Here is a 17822-nt window from a genome sequence, read left to right as displayed (position 1 = left end):
ACCATTTTGATAAACTCATTTTTAAAAGTATATGTACCAGCTTGCTAACAACTTTGTGGAAAGAAATCAATATATTTGGGAGGAAAACAAAAACTGAAGAGCCTTCACTAATTCCCTCTCATTAGACAGTGTTATTCAGCATTATCCAAAAAATAATCCTCAGGGTCCAGATACCCAGCCAGTCAGTCAGTTCAGTCACTTAGTCGTGTCCAACTCTTTGCGACCCAATGAATTGCAGCACGCCAGGCCTCCCCGTCCATCACCAACTCCCGGAGTTCACTCAGATTGACGTCCATTGAGTCCGTGATGCCATCCAGCCATCTCATCCTTTGTCGTCCCCTTCTCCTCCTGCTCCCAGTCCCTCCCAGCATCAGAGTCTTCTCCAATGAGTCAACTCTTTGCATGAGGTGGCCAAAGTACTGGAGTTTCAGCTTTAGCATCATTCCCTCCAAAGAACACCCAGGGCTGATCTCCTTTAGAATAGACTGGTTGGATCTCCTTGCAGTCCAAGGGACTCTCAAGAGTCTTCTCCAACACCACACTTCAGAAGCATCAATTCTTCGGCACTCAGCCTTCTTCACAGTCCAACTCTCACATCCATACATGACCACAGGAAAAACCATAGCCTTGCCTAGACAGACCTTTGTTGGCAAAGTAATGTCTCTGCTTTTCAACATGCTATCTAGGTTGGTCATAACTTTTCTACCAAGAAGTAAGCGTCTTTTAATTTCATGGCTGCAGTCACCATCTGCAGTGATTTTGGAGCCCAAAAAAATAAAGTCTGACACTGTTTCTACTGTTTCCCCATCTATTTCCCATGAAGTGATAGGACCAGATGCCATGATCTTCGTTTTCTGAATGTTGAGCTTTAAGCCAACTTTTTCACTCTCCTCTTTCACTTTCATCAAGAGGCTTTTGAGTTCCTCTTCACTTTCTGCCATAAGGGTGGTGTCATCTGCATATCTGAGGTTATTGATATTTCTCCCGGCAGTCTTGATTCCAGCTTGTGTTTCTTCCAGTCCAGCGTTTCTCATGATGTACTCTGCATATACGTTAAATAAGCAGGGTGACAATATACAGCCTTGACATACTTCTTTTCCTATTTGGAACCAGTCTGTTGTTCCATGTCCAGTTCTAACTGTTGCTTCCTGACCTGCATACAGATTTCTCAAGAGGCAGGTTAGGTGGTCTGGTATTAATCATGGGGATCAGTGCGGAGCCCTGCCCTCAGGTGGTACTCGAGGGGAGAGATGGACAGTCCAGAAGTCAGCAGATGCAAAAGACATAATTCCTATGAAACAGAAAACCAGCACAAGCCAGACCCCTTTGGTTAAAGGGATGGAGGGCCCCATTGGGTGGGGGTACTTGGGTCTTAGCAGGAAGCCCCCGTTGAGGACGTGGTTTTGAGAAGCGGCCCGCGGGAGAAGGAGCCAGGGAAGGTGCCAGGGCCTGCGAGCTGCGTGCTGCCCACAGTGAGCGCCTGTGCTGTTGTGTTTTCCAGGTGCAGTTCCACGTGACCATCGGGCACACAGCGCTGTCCCTTTACACCGATTGCCCCTTCCCCAAATGGATGCACTGGGCTCTCATTGCCTACGCGATCAGCTTCATATTCCTCTTCCTTAACTTCTATGTGCGGACGTACAAAGAGCCTAAGAAAGCAAAACCTGGAAAAACAGCGGTGAATGGTATTTCAGCAAATGGTGTGAACAAATCCGAAAACCACCTAGTGGTAGAAAATGGCAAGAAGCAGAAAAATGGAAAAGCGAAAGGAGAGTAAAACGAACTGGGCCTTACCTGGTGTTGACAGTGAGGAAGTTCCCACTTCGTTTAAGATTTCAGGGAAAACAGAAGCAAATGAGGGTTTGAGGGTGGGGAGCAAAAAGGCAAATGTGCTCTATGTATTATTAGTAACCTTTAGATTGAGTAAAGTGTTAAATACAACACCCAGATGTTTTATTTATGAAGTTTTTATTTTAAACATTTTTTTATTAGCCTTGATGTTGTCAGACCAAAGCAATCATCACGTGACTTTGGAGACCATTCCCCTGCACCCCTCCCCTGCATTCACGTCCAACAGTGCATGAGATTTTTCATTTCTCTTCATCCTTCAGTTTGATGATCACAGAAACACGGTCTTTATGCTTTTTTTTTTTTTTTAGCTAAATTGCAACTTATATACTGATGAAAATCAGTTCCCTTATCTTTTCTGGTCCCAAACTGGAAATGCAGATATTTTAAAACGTGCACATTTGAATTCATTTGCTGACTGGAATGATCAAATCTCTCCACCTGTAGTCCGAAGATACCCTTTTGGTTGGAATTAAATTTTAAAAATCTGATGATCTTTGTAGACGATTAGAGGCTTTATGATGATGGTGTTGGTGAAAATAGAATTACAGTGAAATCCTGTCCAGTGGCTCAAAGTTCACTGTGACCTGCAGCACAAATCACTGTGGGGAACAATTTTGTGATGAAAAGGCAGCCTTTCAATACTCCTGTTACTACTAGGTATATATTATGAAAATTAAGATTACTGTCTGATCGGAACATGAAACAACTCGTGTCTACTAGTAACATCATAAAATAGTTACATTTATGTGCTGTTAGAAGAGAGTATGTTGATTTTTATCAGGCTTTCCTTGTTTTGATTTGTGGCTGTTACTGATTTTTCATATGTGGAAATATACCTACCTCTTCTGTTGGAAAGAACATTTAAAATTAAATAAATTTTAATTAAAATATCAAGGAGTCCTCTAATGTAAATTTTAATACTAACTTTCAAATTCACTAACTTTTTTTTTTTTTACACAAATACCGTACAGCAAGCTTTTTTGTGAAATTATCCTTCTCTTTCAATGTGTTTAATTTTGGAGTGATATTTTCCTGTGACAGAGTTGCAAGATCTTATTTGTAACTAGATATGAAGTATAAAGCCGTTTTGGTGCAATATTCTTGACTCCTTGGTGCTAAAGATCATTAAATTCAATGCTTGATTGTTACACGGTGTTAATTGCTAAGACATAAAGCGAGTAAAAGTGAGAGTAGTCAGAACCAGAAAATTAAATTTGCTCTTTACCAATGAAGTATTTCATGCAATGTAAAAACACAACTGGAAATTCACTAGGAAGGAACTTGTACTGTGTCTTATTACATAGGTTAAATTGCTAGAGGGTATTGCGCAGGGATCTTGTGACCAAAATTTAAAAGGCATGAGTATTTCTCCGTATCTTTACCATATCAGAACTGCATGTGCAGGATGTAATGCTGTTTGTGCAGACTATTTCAGAATACTTTGTAAACTATGAAATATTTATTGTGCATTCAAATTACACACTCCCCCCCCCCAACCTCCGCTTCAAGGCATGCAGACATGAGAACTACAGAAAATTTGCAGCACGTAATAGTTTGATCTAGGAGGATTCAATACTTTTGTTTTTACCGCTCAGTTTGTAATGACTAGAGATTTGTAAATCTTTGTGAACATTCTGTACTGGTTCCCTAGAATTATTCATTCCCTGCTACCTGATTTCAGCACAATAAATACACTACTGCTGTGGGAAAAATGATTTTTTTGGCTACTCAGTTTATTACAATATAAATCTGCTAGATGTTTACTTATTTAATCTAGTTGTTAATATTCTAAATTATTCCCTGCTGCCAGTTTCTAATGTAGAAAAGAAACGAAACTAGAACTTGGGTGTCAATAATTTCTGGCAAAAAGCTCATTTTTTTATGGTAGCATGTTTTTACTTTAAAACCTAGATGTTTCTTTGAAAGAATTTTTGGATTCTGACATATTTTGTTGTGAATTCTTACGTTTGTCATTTCAAATGTAAGTTTTTTTTTTGAAGAGACTTTTAATTTTATATTGGAGTGTAGTTGACTAACAATGTATTGATTTCAGGTGTACGGTGAAGAGATTCAGTTACACATATCCATGTATCTATTCTTTACCAAATTCTTTTCCCATTTAAGTTGTTATATAATATTGAGCAGAGGTCCCTGTGCTATACAGTAGTAGGTCCTTGTTGGTTATCCATTTTAAATATAGCAGTGTTTACATGGTAACACTATTTAATGGTGTGCTGTTTCTTGTTCTAAAAATAAAGTTAGCAAGTTCTCCTGTTCTGATATTTAAATCCTCCAGTCCTTACTATACTTTAAGTTTTTTTTTTAACCAAAGATGATTTTAAGATGTAATAAATACAGCCTTTTATGATCGCTTTCATAATTTCTCTATCACCCCACTAAATATACATGCCTCATATGTAAAAATCAGTGAGGAGGACTGCATCCTCTTTCTGGTAAAAGTTTGTCATTAACTGAAGAAAAGTTTTCTCACACAGAAAATAGGGAATTTCTGAAATATCTGCATTGACTAGGAATAGCTGAGACGTGTTAGCAGTGCGTTTTCCCACTGAACTGATAACTGTGGCTCTCTTCCTTCTCTTCTCTGTGTTCCTCCTGGCTCTGTTTCGCTGGTGGATGCTGACTAGTCCCAGTTTTAGCATTATTAATTTAGTTTTTCTCTTTTTCACTCTTTCCACACATACTCTGAGGCATTCAAAAATATTTTCCTATAGATTATTATATTCACATTTTAGAACATGAAATCTAGCAATGCTTTTTTATTTCTCAGGAATATTTTAATTTGAAAGCTTGCTTCATATAGGTTAGTTGCTCAGCCATGTCCAAGTTTTTGCGACCCCATGGACTGTAGCTCACCAGGCTCCTCTTGTCCATGGAATTCTCCAGGCAAAAATACAGGAGTGGGTTGCCGTTCTCTCCTCCAGTTCTTCCTGACCCAGGGATTGAACCAGGGTCTCCCGCATTGCAGATACATTCTTTACCATCTGAGTCACCAGAGAAGGGCTTCATAGAGGGATACCCTGTAAATGAGAAAGAGAACCTAGAGATGGAGGTGATTTTGCTGTCATATCTGTTAATAATGTAATTGAAGCCTTGGGTATTGACTGTTGGGGCAGAGCTTTTGAATCTCACCTTCATTAGAATGTGACAGCATGCTGAACTGTTCACAGTCTCTCCGCTCTTTCCTTGTTATCACCTTAACCTCAGCCAGCTGTATTTGTAACATTGTCCTTACTGAGAAAAAGATGACTGCGGATGTATAGGCTGTAAGTGGCATCCTCACTACAGACCTGCGTGACTCAGAGTTAGGATTTTGCTGGATGATCAATAGGGTCGAATTGCTGAGAGGCTGAGCAACCCGCCCAGGCACACAGCATCTGAGCAGGACACACAAAACCTGCTTGATGAAGGATTTTGCTGGATAATCAATAGGGTCTAATTGCTGAGAGGCTGAGCAACCCGCCCAGGCACACAGCAGCTGAGCAGGACACACAAAACCTGCTTGATGAGATCAGTCATCTGCCACTCAGCATATAAGCAGTTTTGACAGGTAACCCCAGAAAGCAAGTTCTTACTACTGGGTTTTACAATCCATCCTTAAATTAAGCTTAGGTTCTTTAGGCAGGGGCTTCCCTGGTGGCTCAGTGGTAAAAGAACCAATGCAGGAGATGTGAGTTCGATCCCTGGGTCAGGAAGATACCCTGGAGGAGGAAATGACAACCTATTTCAGGACTCTTGCCTGAAAAATCCCATGGACAGAGGAGCCTGGTGGGCTGTATAGTCCATGGGGTAGTGAAAGAGTCGGACACGACTTAGTGACTGAACAGCGACAACAATTTTAGGTGAAGGACATCTGAACCAGAAGAATCTTTGTGAAAAGCAAGAAATGTAGAAACCGATTTCTTGTGTCAAAACACTGCAGATCACACAAGTATTTTTCAGGTCAGTTTTCCTGATGTAAATTATAGAGGGACAAGTGTCAATTGAAAGGCACAGCTTTTTTTTTTTAATGTTATTTATAATAGGAGCCTGTAGCAAAATTCTGTGTTCCTGAAGATTCAGAGGTCTAAATTAAAAGTTATAATTGACATATAGAACAAATACCAGGCATATGAAAAGATGGTAATAGCTTTGTTTGGATGGTGACTAATTACCATCCTGGCAGGGGGATGATCTGAATTATCTCTTGATGTCCTTTTACACTTACAGGTCTGAATTTTGCTGTATCTTTTGAGAAATTAAACATTTTTCTTCCGGTTTAAAAGAAACCCCAGAACTTGTCTCCTTTTTTCTTTGTCTTTTTCATTTTACAACATAGAGACATGTTTACATGTCCACGTGTGACCAAAGTTTCCTTCATACTTTTATTCCTTGGAGATCCATCGGATCTTAAATTGAAATTCAACTAGAATTTTTTTTATTTTTTCCATTTGCATAAGTATGTGTATGCGTGTCAGTCGCTTCAGTCGTGTCTGACTCTTTGCAACCCTATGAACTGTATGTAGCCCACCAGGCTCTTCTGTGCATGGGGATTCTCCAGGCAAGAATACTGGAGTGGGTTGCCATGCCCTCCTCCAGGGGATCTTCCTGACCCAGGGATAGAACCCACGTTTCTTGCATCTCCTGCATTGGCAGGTGGGCTCTTTACCACTAGCACCCTCATAGGTGAGGTTTCCCCGAAGAATGTGTCCTTAAAGCAGTATCTTCTTTAAGAATAAATGCATGCTGAAACACATCATTTGATGTCTATCTACCTAATTATAATAATCCAATGCAGCTATCAGAAAGTCACATTGTAACTGAACATCTCCACAAAGAATATGTCCACATTAAAAGCTATTCTAAGATGAAAAACTCTGGGAAGGTTTAAATAATACAACCATTTCTAAAAAGACAAGGTCTTGAAATTACTGGATATCCCACTTTAAATACAAGACTGTGCATTGTAAAGAGTATTTGTCAGCCCACAGGCATGTTCTGTATACACTGTCAGTCTTCACATACCCTTGAATCCTCTTCTTTCAATTTTAGAGAATCCAGTCAGGTAGTTCCTTTCCTCCATTTAATTTTTTTTCTTCCTTTTTTCATTTGCCATGAAGAGAAAGGAAAGCATCCAGTTGAGATTCATTCTTTGTCACCCCTGATGCTGTAGGCTTAAACTAAGATTCTCCTCCCTGTGAGGTAGCTATCCTAAGAACCAGTCTTTCAAGAATAATGATTACCAAGCTATTTGGTAATGAGAGGGTGGGTAGTTTATTAGTCTTGCACACTATTATGTTAGTGACATTCGTACCTCACCTTTGAATATGATTATGTTCTAATTTCCTCAATAAATCTGGGAACCAAACACAACTTTAACACTTTTCTAAGCAGATTATATATAGTTAGGGTTTATCAACTGTATGCATATAGGTGAATTTCAGATATTTTCCACATTCAATTCTCATAGTGAAAATTCAAGATGTTATTCGGTCACAAAGATAGTTGCTCATTAAAGATATATTTATTCGACAATGTTTACATGTTTACGTTAGACTTGAACTATTATCACCAGCCCTTGTAAAAGTGGTGCCTGGTCTTTTTGTCAGAAAGAAAAGGAGTATGGGAGCTAGTCCCATATGGCAGTATGGGACTTGAATTTGGGGAAAAAATTTCTAATTTATCCTCAGAGTTGAAATTTGGAGTTTACATCCCAGAGTCTTCCGTACATATTAACTACTTTGGAAATCCAGCCCCATCTTTAGGTTTGTGTGCTAAGATGTTAACAACTCTATGAATCCATTCCTAACCCTTTGAACTGATCTCCTTCCGTCCTTTCCTCCCTTTGTGTCTGGGGCATGAAAGATTACATTTCTCAGACTCCCTCACAAATTCAGGTGAGCTAGTTGCTTAGTCATGTCTGACTCTTTGCAACCCCATGAACTTAGCCCTTCAGGCTCCTCTGTATTTGGAATTCTCCAGGCAAGAATACTGGAGTGAGTTGCCATGCCCTTCTCCAGGGGATCTTCCCAACTCAGAAATCAAACTGGGGACTCCTGTGTTGCAGGTGGATTCTTCACCGTCTCAGCCACCAGGGAGGCCCTCAGGGAGGCACGTAAGAAACTTTTGAAAGGCAGAAGAGAGGTGGATGCCATCTTTCTGCAGTAATGCAGTGGCATGAATAGGCTCCTTACTGGCATACATGTTGGCAATAGCTGAACTGCATGTTCTGCTTACTATCTTGGCACCAAGTTGGTGAAGGCAGGCAGTGGTAATGGTGATAACAGTCATGGCAGATGTGGCCATGGGAATTTGAAGTCCAAGACTTAGGGGGTGGCCTCCTGACTTTTCTTCCTCCAAGTTACCAGTAATAGTATAAGCATATAATCCTTTGAATTAAAGCTCTTTCTGCCTGAAGTCGTTGAGTGGTATCTTTTGCATGCGGTGAATCTTGCATAATGAAGTATTCAGTACCAAAATGTAATCAGGAAACAGGCTGCTTGAGATAAGAATGTGGCATTGGTTATCTGACCTAGTTGAGTTTATAGGCAGTGACAATTTCATGACCAGTGGGAAATGAGATACTATTTTCCATGTAGCAGATAGCTGACATTTCACTGTGGTCACCTAGAACAAAATAACTACTGAAAGCAAAGTCTTTGGCAGACCTAGGGGCGGCATTATTGAAGTATTGTGATAGAAATGAGGAATATAAAGACTTGAGTGAGACGGATGTTTCTGATTGCCCTGCAGAGCTATCAGAAAGAAAAATCGCTCATTCCTAGCTGCCCTAAGAGGCCCTCTTACATCTTGTAGTGGGAGATCTCACCTTAAAATGAGGCCCAACGTTTGGTCCAAAGTAGTGGCAGAATTACCACTGAAGTTCACAGCCTCAATAAGTGAAAGTTGTGGTGGTGGTAATTGGGAAAGAGTGGGAACCAAAGAATTGGAATGGAGACATTTGGATGGATTTGGATGAATCCGAGAACCTGAATCCCTAAATCCCATTGAATATCTCTAGCCAAGAAAAGCAGCACTTTCTTCCTGGTCAGATATTAGTCCTTGGTTACTTGAGATCCTGTAATGACTTCAACCAGGGTTGTTGTTGTTGTTCAGTCCCTAAATCCTGTCCGACTTTGCGACCCCTGAACTGCAGCTTGCCAGGCTTCCTTGTCCTTCACAATCTCCTGGAGCTTGCTCAACTCATGTCCATTGAGTCATCCAGCCATCTCCGTTGCCCCTTTCTCTTCTTGCCTTCAATCTTTCCCAGCATCAGGGTCTTTTCCAGCGAGTCAGCTATTCACATCAGGTGGCCAAAGTATCGGAGCCTCAGTTTCAGCAGCAGTCCTTCCAGTGAATATCCAGGGTTGCTCTCCTTTAGGACTGACTGGTTTCATCTCCTTGCAGTCCAAGGGACTCTCAAGAGTCTTCTCCAACACCCAGTTCAAAAGCATCAGCCTTCTTTATGGTCCAACTCTCACATCCATACATGACTACTGGTAAAACCATAGCTTTAGACTATACAGACGTTTGTCAGCCAAGTGATGTCTCTGCTTTTTAATATATTGTCAAGGTTTGTCATAGCTTTTCTTTCAAGGAGAAGCATCTTTTAATTTCGTGGCTGCAGTCACTGTCTCACCCAAGGTGGAAACCTTCTAAAGCAATGCTGATCTTCCTTGTGTCTGCTTTCTACTCTTTCAGTGTCATCAGATCTGTCAGAAGAATTAGAGCATGCTCCAGGGAGAAAACACAGAATCTATCCTGGGATGAGATAGCCTAGGATTATAGGACTTGGCTAATTTTTCCCTGCCCTGATTCTGTGAATGCTAAGCAAGCAGAAAAAACATATCTTAGGGTTAGCCTGGAATTATTTTTAAAGAATTTTAAGGGATTGAAATTATTAATATATATGTACTTATCAGAAAATTTTAATTTGAGGACATAACAGTGAGGAGTAGCTTTAATAATTTGTCAAATGTTTAACCTGAAATCAGGAAAACCTGGAATCATTGATGGCCTGCATCAGAGTGAGACATATGTTAGAAATTCATTGCATTAACAGAGGAGAGACTCCAAAGGCTAAGTGTGTTAGGAATGTTGCAGGTTATTTGTTGCATGTGACTCCCCTTGACCACTGTCTCATTACATTTGAGAAATACAGTGTTAAGTGTACATTGGTCATCTATCCTTGAAAATTTCTGGAGTGGCTGTTTTCTATAGGCTGTGGACTGTAAGGAGGAAACCTTCTACCCTCTTAGGTTCATGACTGTTTGGTTCAGTTCAGTCGCTCAGTCGTGTCCGACTCTTTGAGAATCCATGGACTGCAGCACGCCAGGCCTCCCTGTCCATCACCAACTCCCGGAGTTTACTCAAACTCCTGTCCATTGAGTCAGGGATGCCATCCAACCGTCTCATCCTCTGTCATCCCCTTCTCCTCCCACCATCAATTTTTCCCAGCATCAGGGTCTTTTCAAATGAGTCAGTTCTTCACATCAGATGGCCAAATTATTGGAGTTTCAGCTTCAGCATCAGTCCTCCCAATAAATATTCAAGACTGATTTCCTTTAGGACTGACTGGTTGGATCTCCTTGCAGTCCAAGTATCTCTCAAGAGTCTTCTCCAACGTCACTGTTCAAAAGCATCAACTCTTCAGGGCTCAGCTTTCTTTATAGTCCAACTCTCGCATCTATACATGATTACTGGAAAAACCGTTGCTTTGACTAGACAGACCTTTGTTGGCAAAGTAATGTCTCTGCTTTTTAATATGCTGTCTAGGTTGGTCATAACTTTTCCAAGGAGCAAGTGTCTTTTAATTTCATGGCTGCAGTCACCATCTGCAGTGATTTTGGAGCCCAAAAAAACAAAGTCTGTCACTATTTCCATTGCTTCCCCATCTATTTGCCCTGAAGTGATAGGACCGGATGCCGTGATCTTATTTTTCTGAATGTTGAGTTTTAAGCCAACTTTACCTGTGAATTAAACTGACAAGAGACAGATATCAAGAGAAGAGGTTTATAGCATTTATTGATGTTAATATTTTCAATTTTATATGCATAGGTGAAGAAATAAAGAACCTGAAGTAATGGTTAGCCTTGGGAGTTATATACCATTTTAACAAAAGACAACAAATTGTAGAGAAGTGACTGGACAAAGGAAAGGGAATCTCAGATTCTAGGGCTCATACTTTGTGGGAAAGTAACTAGGAAGCATATGGGAGAAACTCATGGGAGATAAGGGTTATTTCATAAGGTGGTTTTTTTGTTTTGTTTTTTCCTAATGCAGACTCATCTCTGTTCCTTCTTTGTTTTCAGGGATAAGGGTTGTTCTCCCTTTTCTGATACAGGAGTAGAGGGAACAGCCTCACAGGGAAAATTAATTCCCTGCTGTTAGGCAGTCAGAGGGAAGGCAAAGAGCTCTTTCTGTGTCTGCTTTTTCTCAATTGCCTGCAGCTCAAAATAATCCTTGTTGTCAAAGTGAAGTGCTTCAGGGTAACATACTTTGATCCTTCAGGACGATGGAGGGAAAGTGCCATTTCTGAAATACATTCTCTGACTTCAGTAGGAATGATGGTATTGCCGATTGCTAGAATTGATGCTTTTGAACTGTGGTGTTGGAGAAGACTCTTGAGAGTCCCTTGGACTGCCAGGAGATCCAACCAGTCCATTCTGAAGGCAATCAGCCCTGGGATTTCTTTGGAAGGAATGATGCTAAAGCTGAAACTCCAGTACTTTGGACACCTCATGCAAACAGTTGACTCATTGGAAAAGACTCTGATGCTGGGAGGGACTGGGGGCAGGAGGAGAAGGGGACGACAGAGGATGAGATGGCTGGATGGCATCACGGACTTGATGGACGTGAGTCTGAGTGAACTCTGGGAGTTGGTGATGGACAGGGAGGCCTGGCGTGCTGTGATTCATGGGGTCATGAGGAGTCAGACACGACTGAGCGACTGAAATGAACTGAACTGAACTGAGAAGCCAAATGCCAGTACTTAAATGCCAAAATGGACATGGTTATAGTAATGGGCAGCTGAGTCTGACATTTATTATTATTAGGCCATGCCACATGGCTTGCAGGAACTTATTTCCCTGACCAGGGATTGAACCTGTGCCCTCTGCAGTGGAAGCATGGAGTCTTAACCACAGGACTGCCAGGGAATTCCCCTGAGTCGTTATTAGAATAGCTTCATCTGTATTTATGTGTGTGTGTGCATGCTCAGTCATGCCCGACTATCTATGACCCCATGGACTGTAGCCCACCAGGCTCCTCTGTCCATGGAATTTTCCAGGCAAGAATGCTGGAGTACATTGCCATTTCCTCCTCCAGGGGATCTTCCTGTCTCAGGGATCAAACCCTCATCTCTTGCATATCCTGCGTTGGCAGGAGTCTTCTTTACCAATTGCACCACCTGGGAAGCCCAAGTATTAATGGTGGCTATTAACTTATGTCCCTAGGACTGAAACAGATAGGCAACCTACTTGATTTCTATCTCTCACTCTAAACTTAGTGAGCACAGGTGTGGCTTGAGTCTCCACAATAGAGAGACACAGCCCCCACACCAGTTTTTATACTTGAATCATTTCATAGACCCAGGACTTCCTAAATGAAAGGAATGTGGAGTTCCCTTGAGAAAATTCCCTGTGACATTGTCACAAGAATGCAGTATAAATTCTACTAGCTTTCACCCAAAGGGAAGGGAAATAAGCAGACTTTAGAGGAATTACTGGGTCACTGAGCTGATGCTGATCGTCAGGCACCCAAACTGCTACTGTGACCATCAGTCAAAACCGAGACTTAAAGAGGCTGGGGGATAAAGGTAATTTTGGCCTTAGTCCATCCCACAGTGGCCTCATGGATCCCCAAACTTATGCTCTTTGGCTCCTGAATGTACAGTGGATTAGTCATTCTCAGTCTTTGGCTGAATCTCAATATTGGTTCCCTGCGTGGAATTAGGGCTAATATGGATTAAAGGCCCAAGTCAAAGCCCTTAAATATTGATCACCTCCTTCTTGAAACAGTGAACCAAAAGCAATACCATGTGTCTCCATGAATGTTAGAGGTTCATGCCAGCATCAGAGGCGTGAAGATTCAGGGGTAATTATTTTTATCATACACTAATTTCACTCTTTTCATACTGTTCATGGGGTTCTCAAGGCAAGAATACTGAAGTGGTTTGCCATTCTCTTCTCCAGTGGACCACATTCTGTCAGACCTCTCCACCATGACCCACCTATCTTAGGTTACCCCACAGGCATGGCTTAGTTTTGAGTTAGACAAGGCTGTGGTCCTAGTGTGATTAGATTGACTAGTTTTCTGTGAGTATGGTTTCAGTGTGTCTGCCCTCTCATGCCCTCTTGCATCACCTACCATCTTACTTGGGTTTCTCTTACCTTGGGCATGGGGTATCTCTTTATGGCCGCTCCAGCAAGGCACAGCCCTGCTCCTTACCTGGGATGAGGGGTATCTCATCACCATCGCCCTTCCTGACCTTCAACGTGAGATGGCTCCTCTAGGCCCTCCTGCGCCTGCGTAGCCACCGCTCCTTGGACCTGGGGTCGCTTCTCCCGGTTGCTTCTCGCATCCTGGTCTCGGATGCGAGATGGCTCCTCACAGCCACCGTCCCTGGCCTCGGACGCAGGGTAGCTCCTCCTGGCCGCCACCCCGGGAAAAATGATAGGATACTGAAAGAGGAACTCCCCAGGTCAGTAGGTGCCCAATATTCTACTGGAGATCAGTGGAGAAATAACTCTGGATAAAGAGTGAAGGGAAGGAGCCAAAGCAAAAACAATACCCAGCTGTGGATGTGAACTGATGATAGAAGCAAGGTCCAATGCTGTAAAGAGCAACATTGCATAGGAACCTGGAATGTCAGGTCCATGAATCAAGGCAAATTGGAAGCGGTCAAACAAGAGATGGCAAGGGTGAATGTCGACATTCTAGGAATCAGCGAACTAAAATGGACTGGAATGGGTGAATTTAACTCAGATGACCATTATATTTACTACTGTGGTCAGGAATCCCTCAGAAGATATGGAGTAGCCATCATGGTCAACAAAGGAGTCTGAAATGCAGTACTTGGATGCAGTCTCATAAATGACAGAATGATCTCTGTCCATTTCCAAGGCAAACCATTCAATATCACGGTAATCCGAGTCTATGCCCCAACCAGTAACGCTGAAGAAGCTGAAGTTGAACGATTCTATGAAGACCTACAAGACCTTTTAGAACTAACACCCAAAAAAGATGTCCTTTTCATTATGGGGACTAAAATGCAAAAGTAGGAAGTCAAGAAACACCTGGAGTAACAGGCAAATTTGGCCTTGGGATATGGAATGAAGCAGGGCAAAGACTAATAGAGTTTTGCCAAGAAAATGCACTGGTCATAGCAAACACCCTCTTCCAACAATACAAGAGAAGACTCTACACATGGACATCACCAGATGGTCAACACCGAAATCAGATTGATTATATTCTTTGCAGCCAAAGATGGAGAAGCTCTATACAGTCAGCAAAAACAAGACCCGGAGCTGACTGTGGCTCAGATCATGAACTCCTTATTACCAAATTCAGACTTAAATTGAAGAAAGTAGGGAAAACCGCTCGACCATTCAGGTATGACCTAAATCAAATTCCTTATGATTATACGGTGGAAGTGAGAAATAGATTTAAGGGCCTAGATCTGATAGACAGAGTGCCTGATGAACTATGGAGTGAGATTTGTGACATTGTACAGGAGACAGGGATCAAGACCATCCCCAAGGAAAAGTAATGCAAAAAAGCAAAATGGCTGTCTGGGGAGGCCTTACAAATAGCTGTGGAAAGAAGAGAAGCGAAAAGCAAAGGAGAAAAGGAAAGATATAAGCATTTGAATGCATAGTTCCAAAGAATAGCAAGAAGAGATAAGAAAGCCTTCTTCAGCGATCAGTGCAAAGAGATAGAGGAAAAGAACAGAATGGGAAAGACTAGAGATCTCTTCAAGAAAATTAGAGATACCAAGGGAACATTTCATGCAAAGATGGGCTTGATAAAGGACAGAAAAGGTATGGGCCTAACAGAAGCAGAAGATATTAAGAAGAGGTGGCAAGAATACACAGAAGAACTGTACAAAAAAGATCTTCACGGCCTGGATAATCATGATGGTGTGATCACTCATCTAGAGCCAGACATCCTGGAATGTGAAGTCAAGTGGGCCTTAGAAAGCATCACTATGAACAAAGCTAGTGGAGGTGATGGAATTCCAGTTGAGCTATTTCAAATCCTGAAAGATGATGCTGTGAAACTACTGCACTCAATATGCCAGCAAATTTGGAAAACTCAGCAGTGGCCACAGGACTGGAAAAGGTCAGTTTTCATTCCAATCCCAAAGAAAGGCAATGCCAAAGAATGCTCAAACTACCACACAACTGCACTCATCTCACATGCTAGTAAAGTAATGCTCAAAATTTTCCAAGCCAGGCTTCAGCAATACATGAACTGTGAACTTTTTGATGTTCAAGCTGGTTTTAGAAAAGGCAGAGGAACCAGAGATCAAATTGCCAACATCTGCTGGATCATCGAAAAAGCAAGAGAGTTCCAGAAAAACATTTACTTCTGCTTTATTGACTATGTCAAAGCCTTTGACTGTGTGGATCACAATAAACTGTGAAAGATTCTGAGAGAGATGGGAATACCAGACCACCTGACCTGCCTCCTGAGAAATCTGTATGCAGGTCAGGAAGCAACAGTTAGAACTGGACATAGAATGACAGACTGGTTCCAAATAGGAAAAGGAGTACATCAAGGCTGTATATTGTCACCCTGCTTATTTAAATTATATGCAGAGTACATCATGAGAAACGCTGGACTGGAAGAAACACAAGCTGGAATCAAGATTGCCGGGAGAAATATCATTAACCTCATATATGCAGATGACACCACCCTTATGGCAGAAAGTGAAGAGGAACTCAAAAGCCTCTTGATGAAAGTGAAAGAGGAGGGTGAAAAAGTTGGCTTAAAGCTCAACATTCAGAAAACGAAGATCATGGCATCTGGTCCCATCACTTCATGGGAAATAGATGGGGAAACAGTGTCAGACTTTATTTTTTTGGGCTCCAAAATCACTGCAGATGGTGACTGCAGCCATGAAATTAAAAGACGCTTCCTCCTTGGAAGAAAAGTTATGACCAACCTAGATAGCATATTCAAAAGCAGAGACATTACTTTGCCGACTAAGGTTCGTCTAGTCAAGGCTATGGTTTTTCCAGTAGTCATTTATGGATGTGAGAGTTGGACTGTGAAGAGAGCTGAGCGCCAAAGAATTGATGCTTTTGAAGTGTGGTGTTGGAGAAGACTCTTGAGAGTCCCTTGGACTGCAAGGAGATCCAACCAGTCCATTCTGAAAGAGATCAGCCCTGGGATTTCTTTGGAAGGAATGATGCTAAAGCTGAAACTCCAGTACTTTGGCCACCTCATGTGAAGAGTTGACTCACTGGAAAAGACCCTGATGCTGGGAGGGATTGGGGGCAGGAGAAGGGGACGACCGAGGATGAGATGGCTGGATGGCATCACTGACTCAATGGACGTGAGTCTGAGTGAACTCCGGGAGTTGTTGATGGACAGGGAGGTCTGGCGTGCTGTGATTCATGGGGTCGCAAAGAGTCAGACATGACTGAGAGTCTAAACTGAACTGAATTTAACTCTCCAATTTGACCCTAGCCAGATATTGGAGAATCTTGGAGAATGACCGTGGATTATTTATGCATATATGCGTGCATGCTTAGTCCTATCTGACTCTGCAACCCCCTGGACTTTAGCCCATCAGACTCGTCTGTCCATGTGATTCTCCAGGCAAGAATCCTGGAATGGGTTGCCATTACTTTCTCCAGGGGATCTTTCCAACCTAGGGAATGAACCCAGATCCTCTGCATTGGAGGCAGATTCTTTACCATCTGAGCTACCAAAGAAGCCCAGGAGGTAGAAAATACCATAGTTCCTTGCTAAGCGCCCAAGAGGTGGTGGGAGTGGGAAAAAGTATGTAAATTCAAAAGCCATGACATCAACAGTTTGGGGCAGTTCAGTGGCCTATAGCAGATGGAGATTTTTTTTCTCTTCAGTGGAAGACAATTTCTATACTTTGTTACCCATCGGTATTAAAGAGGTGAATTTTTTAGACTGCTAAATTTCCCTGGACCTTTGAAACAGCATATATACAATTAAGGGGCTACTGTGACCAACTTATCAAGTAACCCATCAGGCTGCCAGTTCTGAAATAGCCATCGTAGGAAACGGCTTTGTTCTTACTATGGACTGCCGTGCACGTTATTCTGCTATTTGAGCCTTAAGATCCAACTTCAAGAACCTGAAATGGTTCTTGAAGAATCTGATGGAAAGCAATCCTATAGGGGCCTCTGGCCGGCCTTAGCATAGAATTACAGTGCAGTCCTCTAGGGCTTTAGCGTAAAGCTATAATCTAGTCTCCAAATATGCTATTTTAGAGAAACAGATCCTGGACTGCTTCCAGACCGTGGGAGAAATTTGTGTAGCTGACCAGAGACTATCACATGCCCATGTAAGCTGCACTGCCTATCAAGGACTGGGTGTTATCTGACTCATCGTGTCACAAGCTAAGCCATGCACAGCAGTGTCCTTTCATCAAGTGGAAGGCCATGAAGGCCCAGGTGAGCGGCGTGGGCAGTGCCTTACCCTGCCTCAGCATCAGTCCTGTGGCACTCTCGCTTTTCCCTCAGCCCACGAGTTTGACCTCTTGAAAATTTCTGTGAAATATAGATTGATTGTGTTTACACGTCTGATCCATTCTGCCTTGCCTTGTGTCCTAGGACACTAACCCATGAGGACACTCCCTCACTTTGGCTCCCTGATCAGCTGGATCTAATCAATAGGAGATCAATAGTTAGATGGATGGAATGCATAGAACATCTGTTCCATGCTCTTTCCCTACTTGGGTGATGTATCTCTGACCCTAGCTACTTCCTGCC

At 42.1% G+C, this 17822-nt stretch overlaps 1 protein-coding gene across 1 annotated transcript in view; it reads left to right on the top strand.

Annotated features, from left to right (window-relative positions):
- The window catches only part of ELOVL4 (ELOVL fatty acid elongase 4), a 38821-nt gene extending 37044 nt beyond the window's left edge, over nucleotides 1-1777 (top strand). The window contains exon 6 of the mRNA XM_068985461.1: nucleotides 1502-1777. Within this exon, the coding sequence (XP_068841562.1) occupies nucleotides 1502-1777 (276 nt within the window). The remainder of the gene's footprint in view (nucleotides 1-1501) is intronic.
- Nucleotides 1778-17822: the final 16045 nt, after the last annotated feature.

Source organism: Capricornis sumatraensis, chromosome 13 (genome assembly GCF_032405125.1).
Source record: "Capricornis sumatraensis isolate serow.1 chromosome 13, serow.2, whole genome shotgun sequence".
NCBI lineage: Eukaryota > Metazoa > Chordata > Mammalia > Artiodactyla > Bovidae > Capricornis > Capricornis sumatraensis.
The sequence above is the reverse complement of the archived record's forward strand: the minus strand, read 5'-3'. Positions and strand labels throughout refer to the sequence as shown.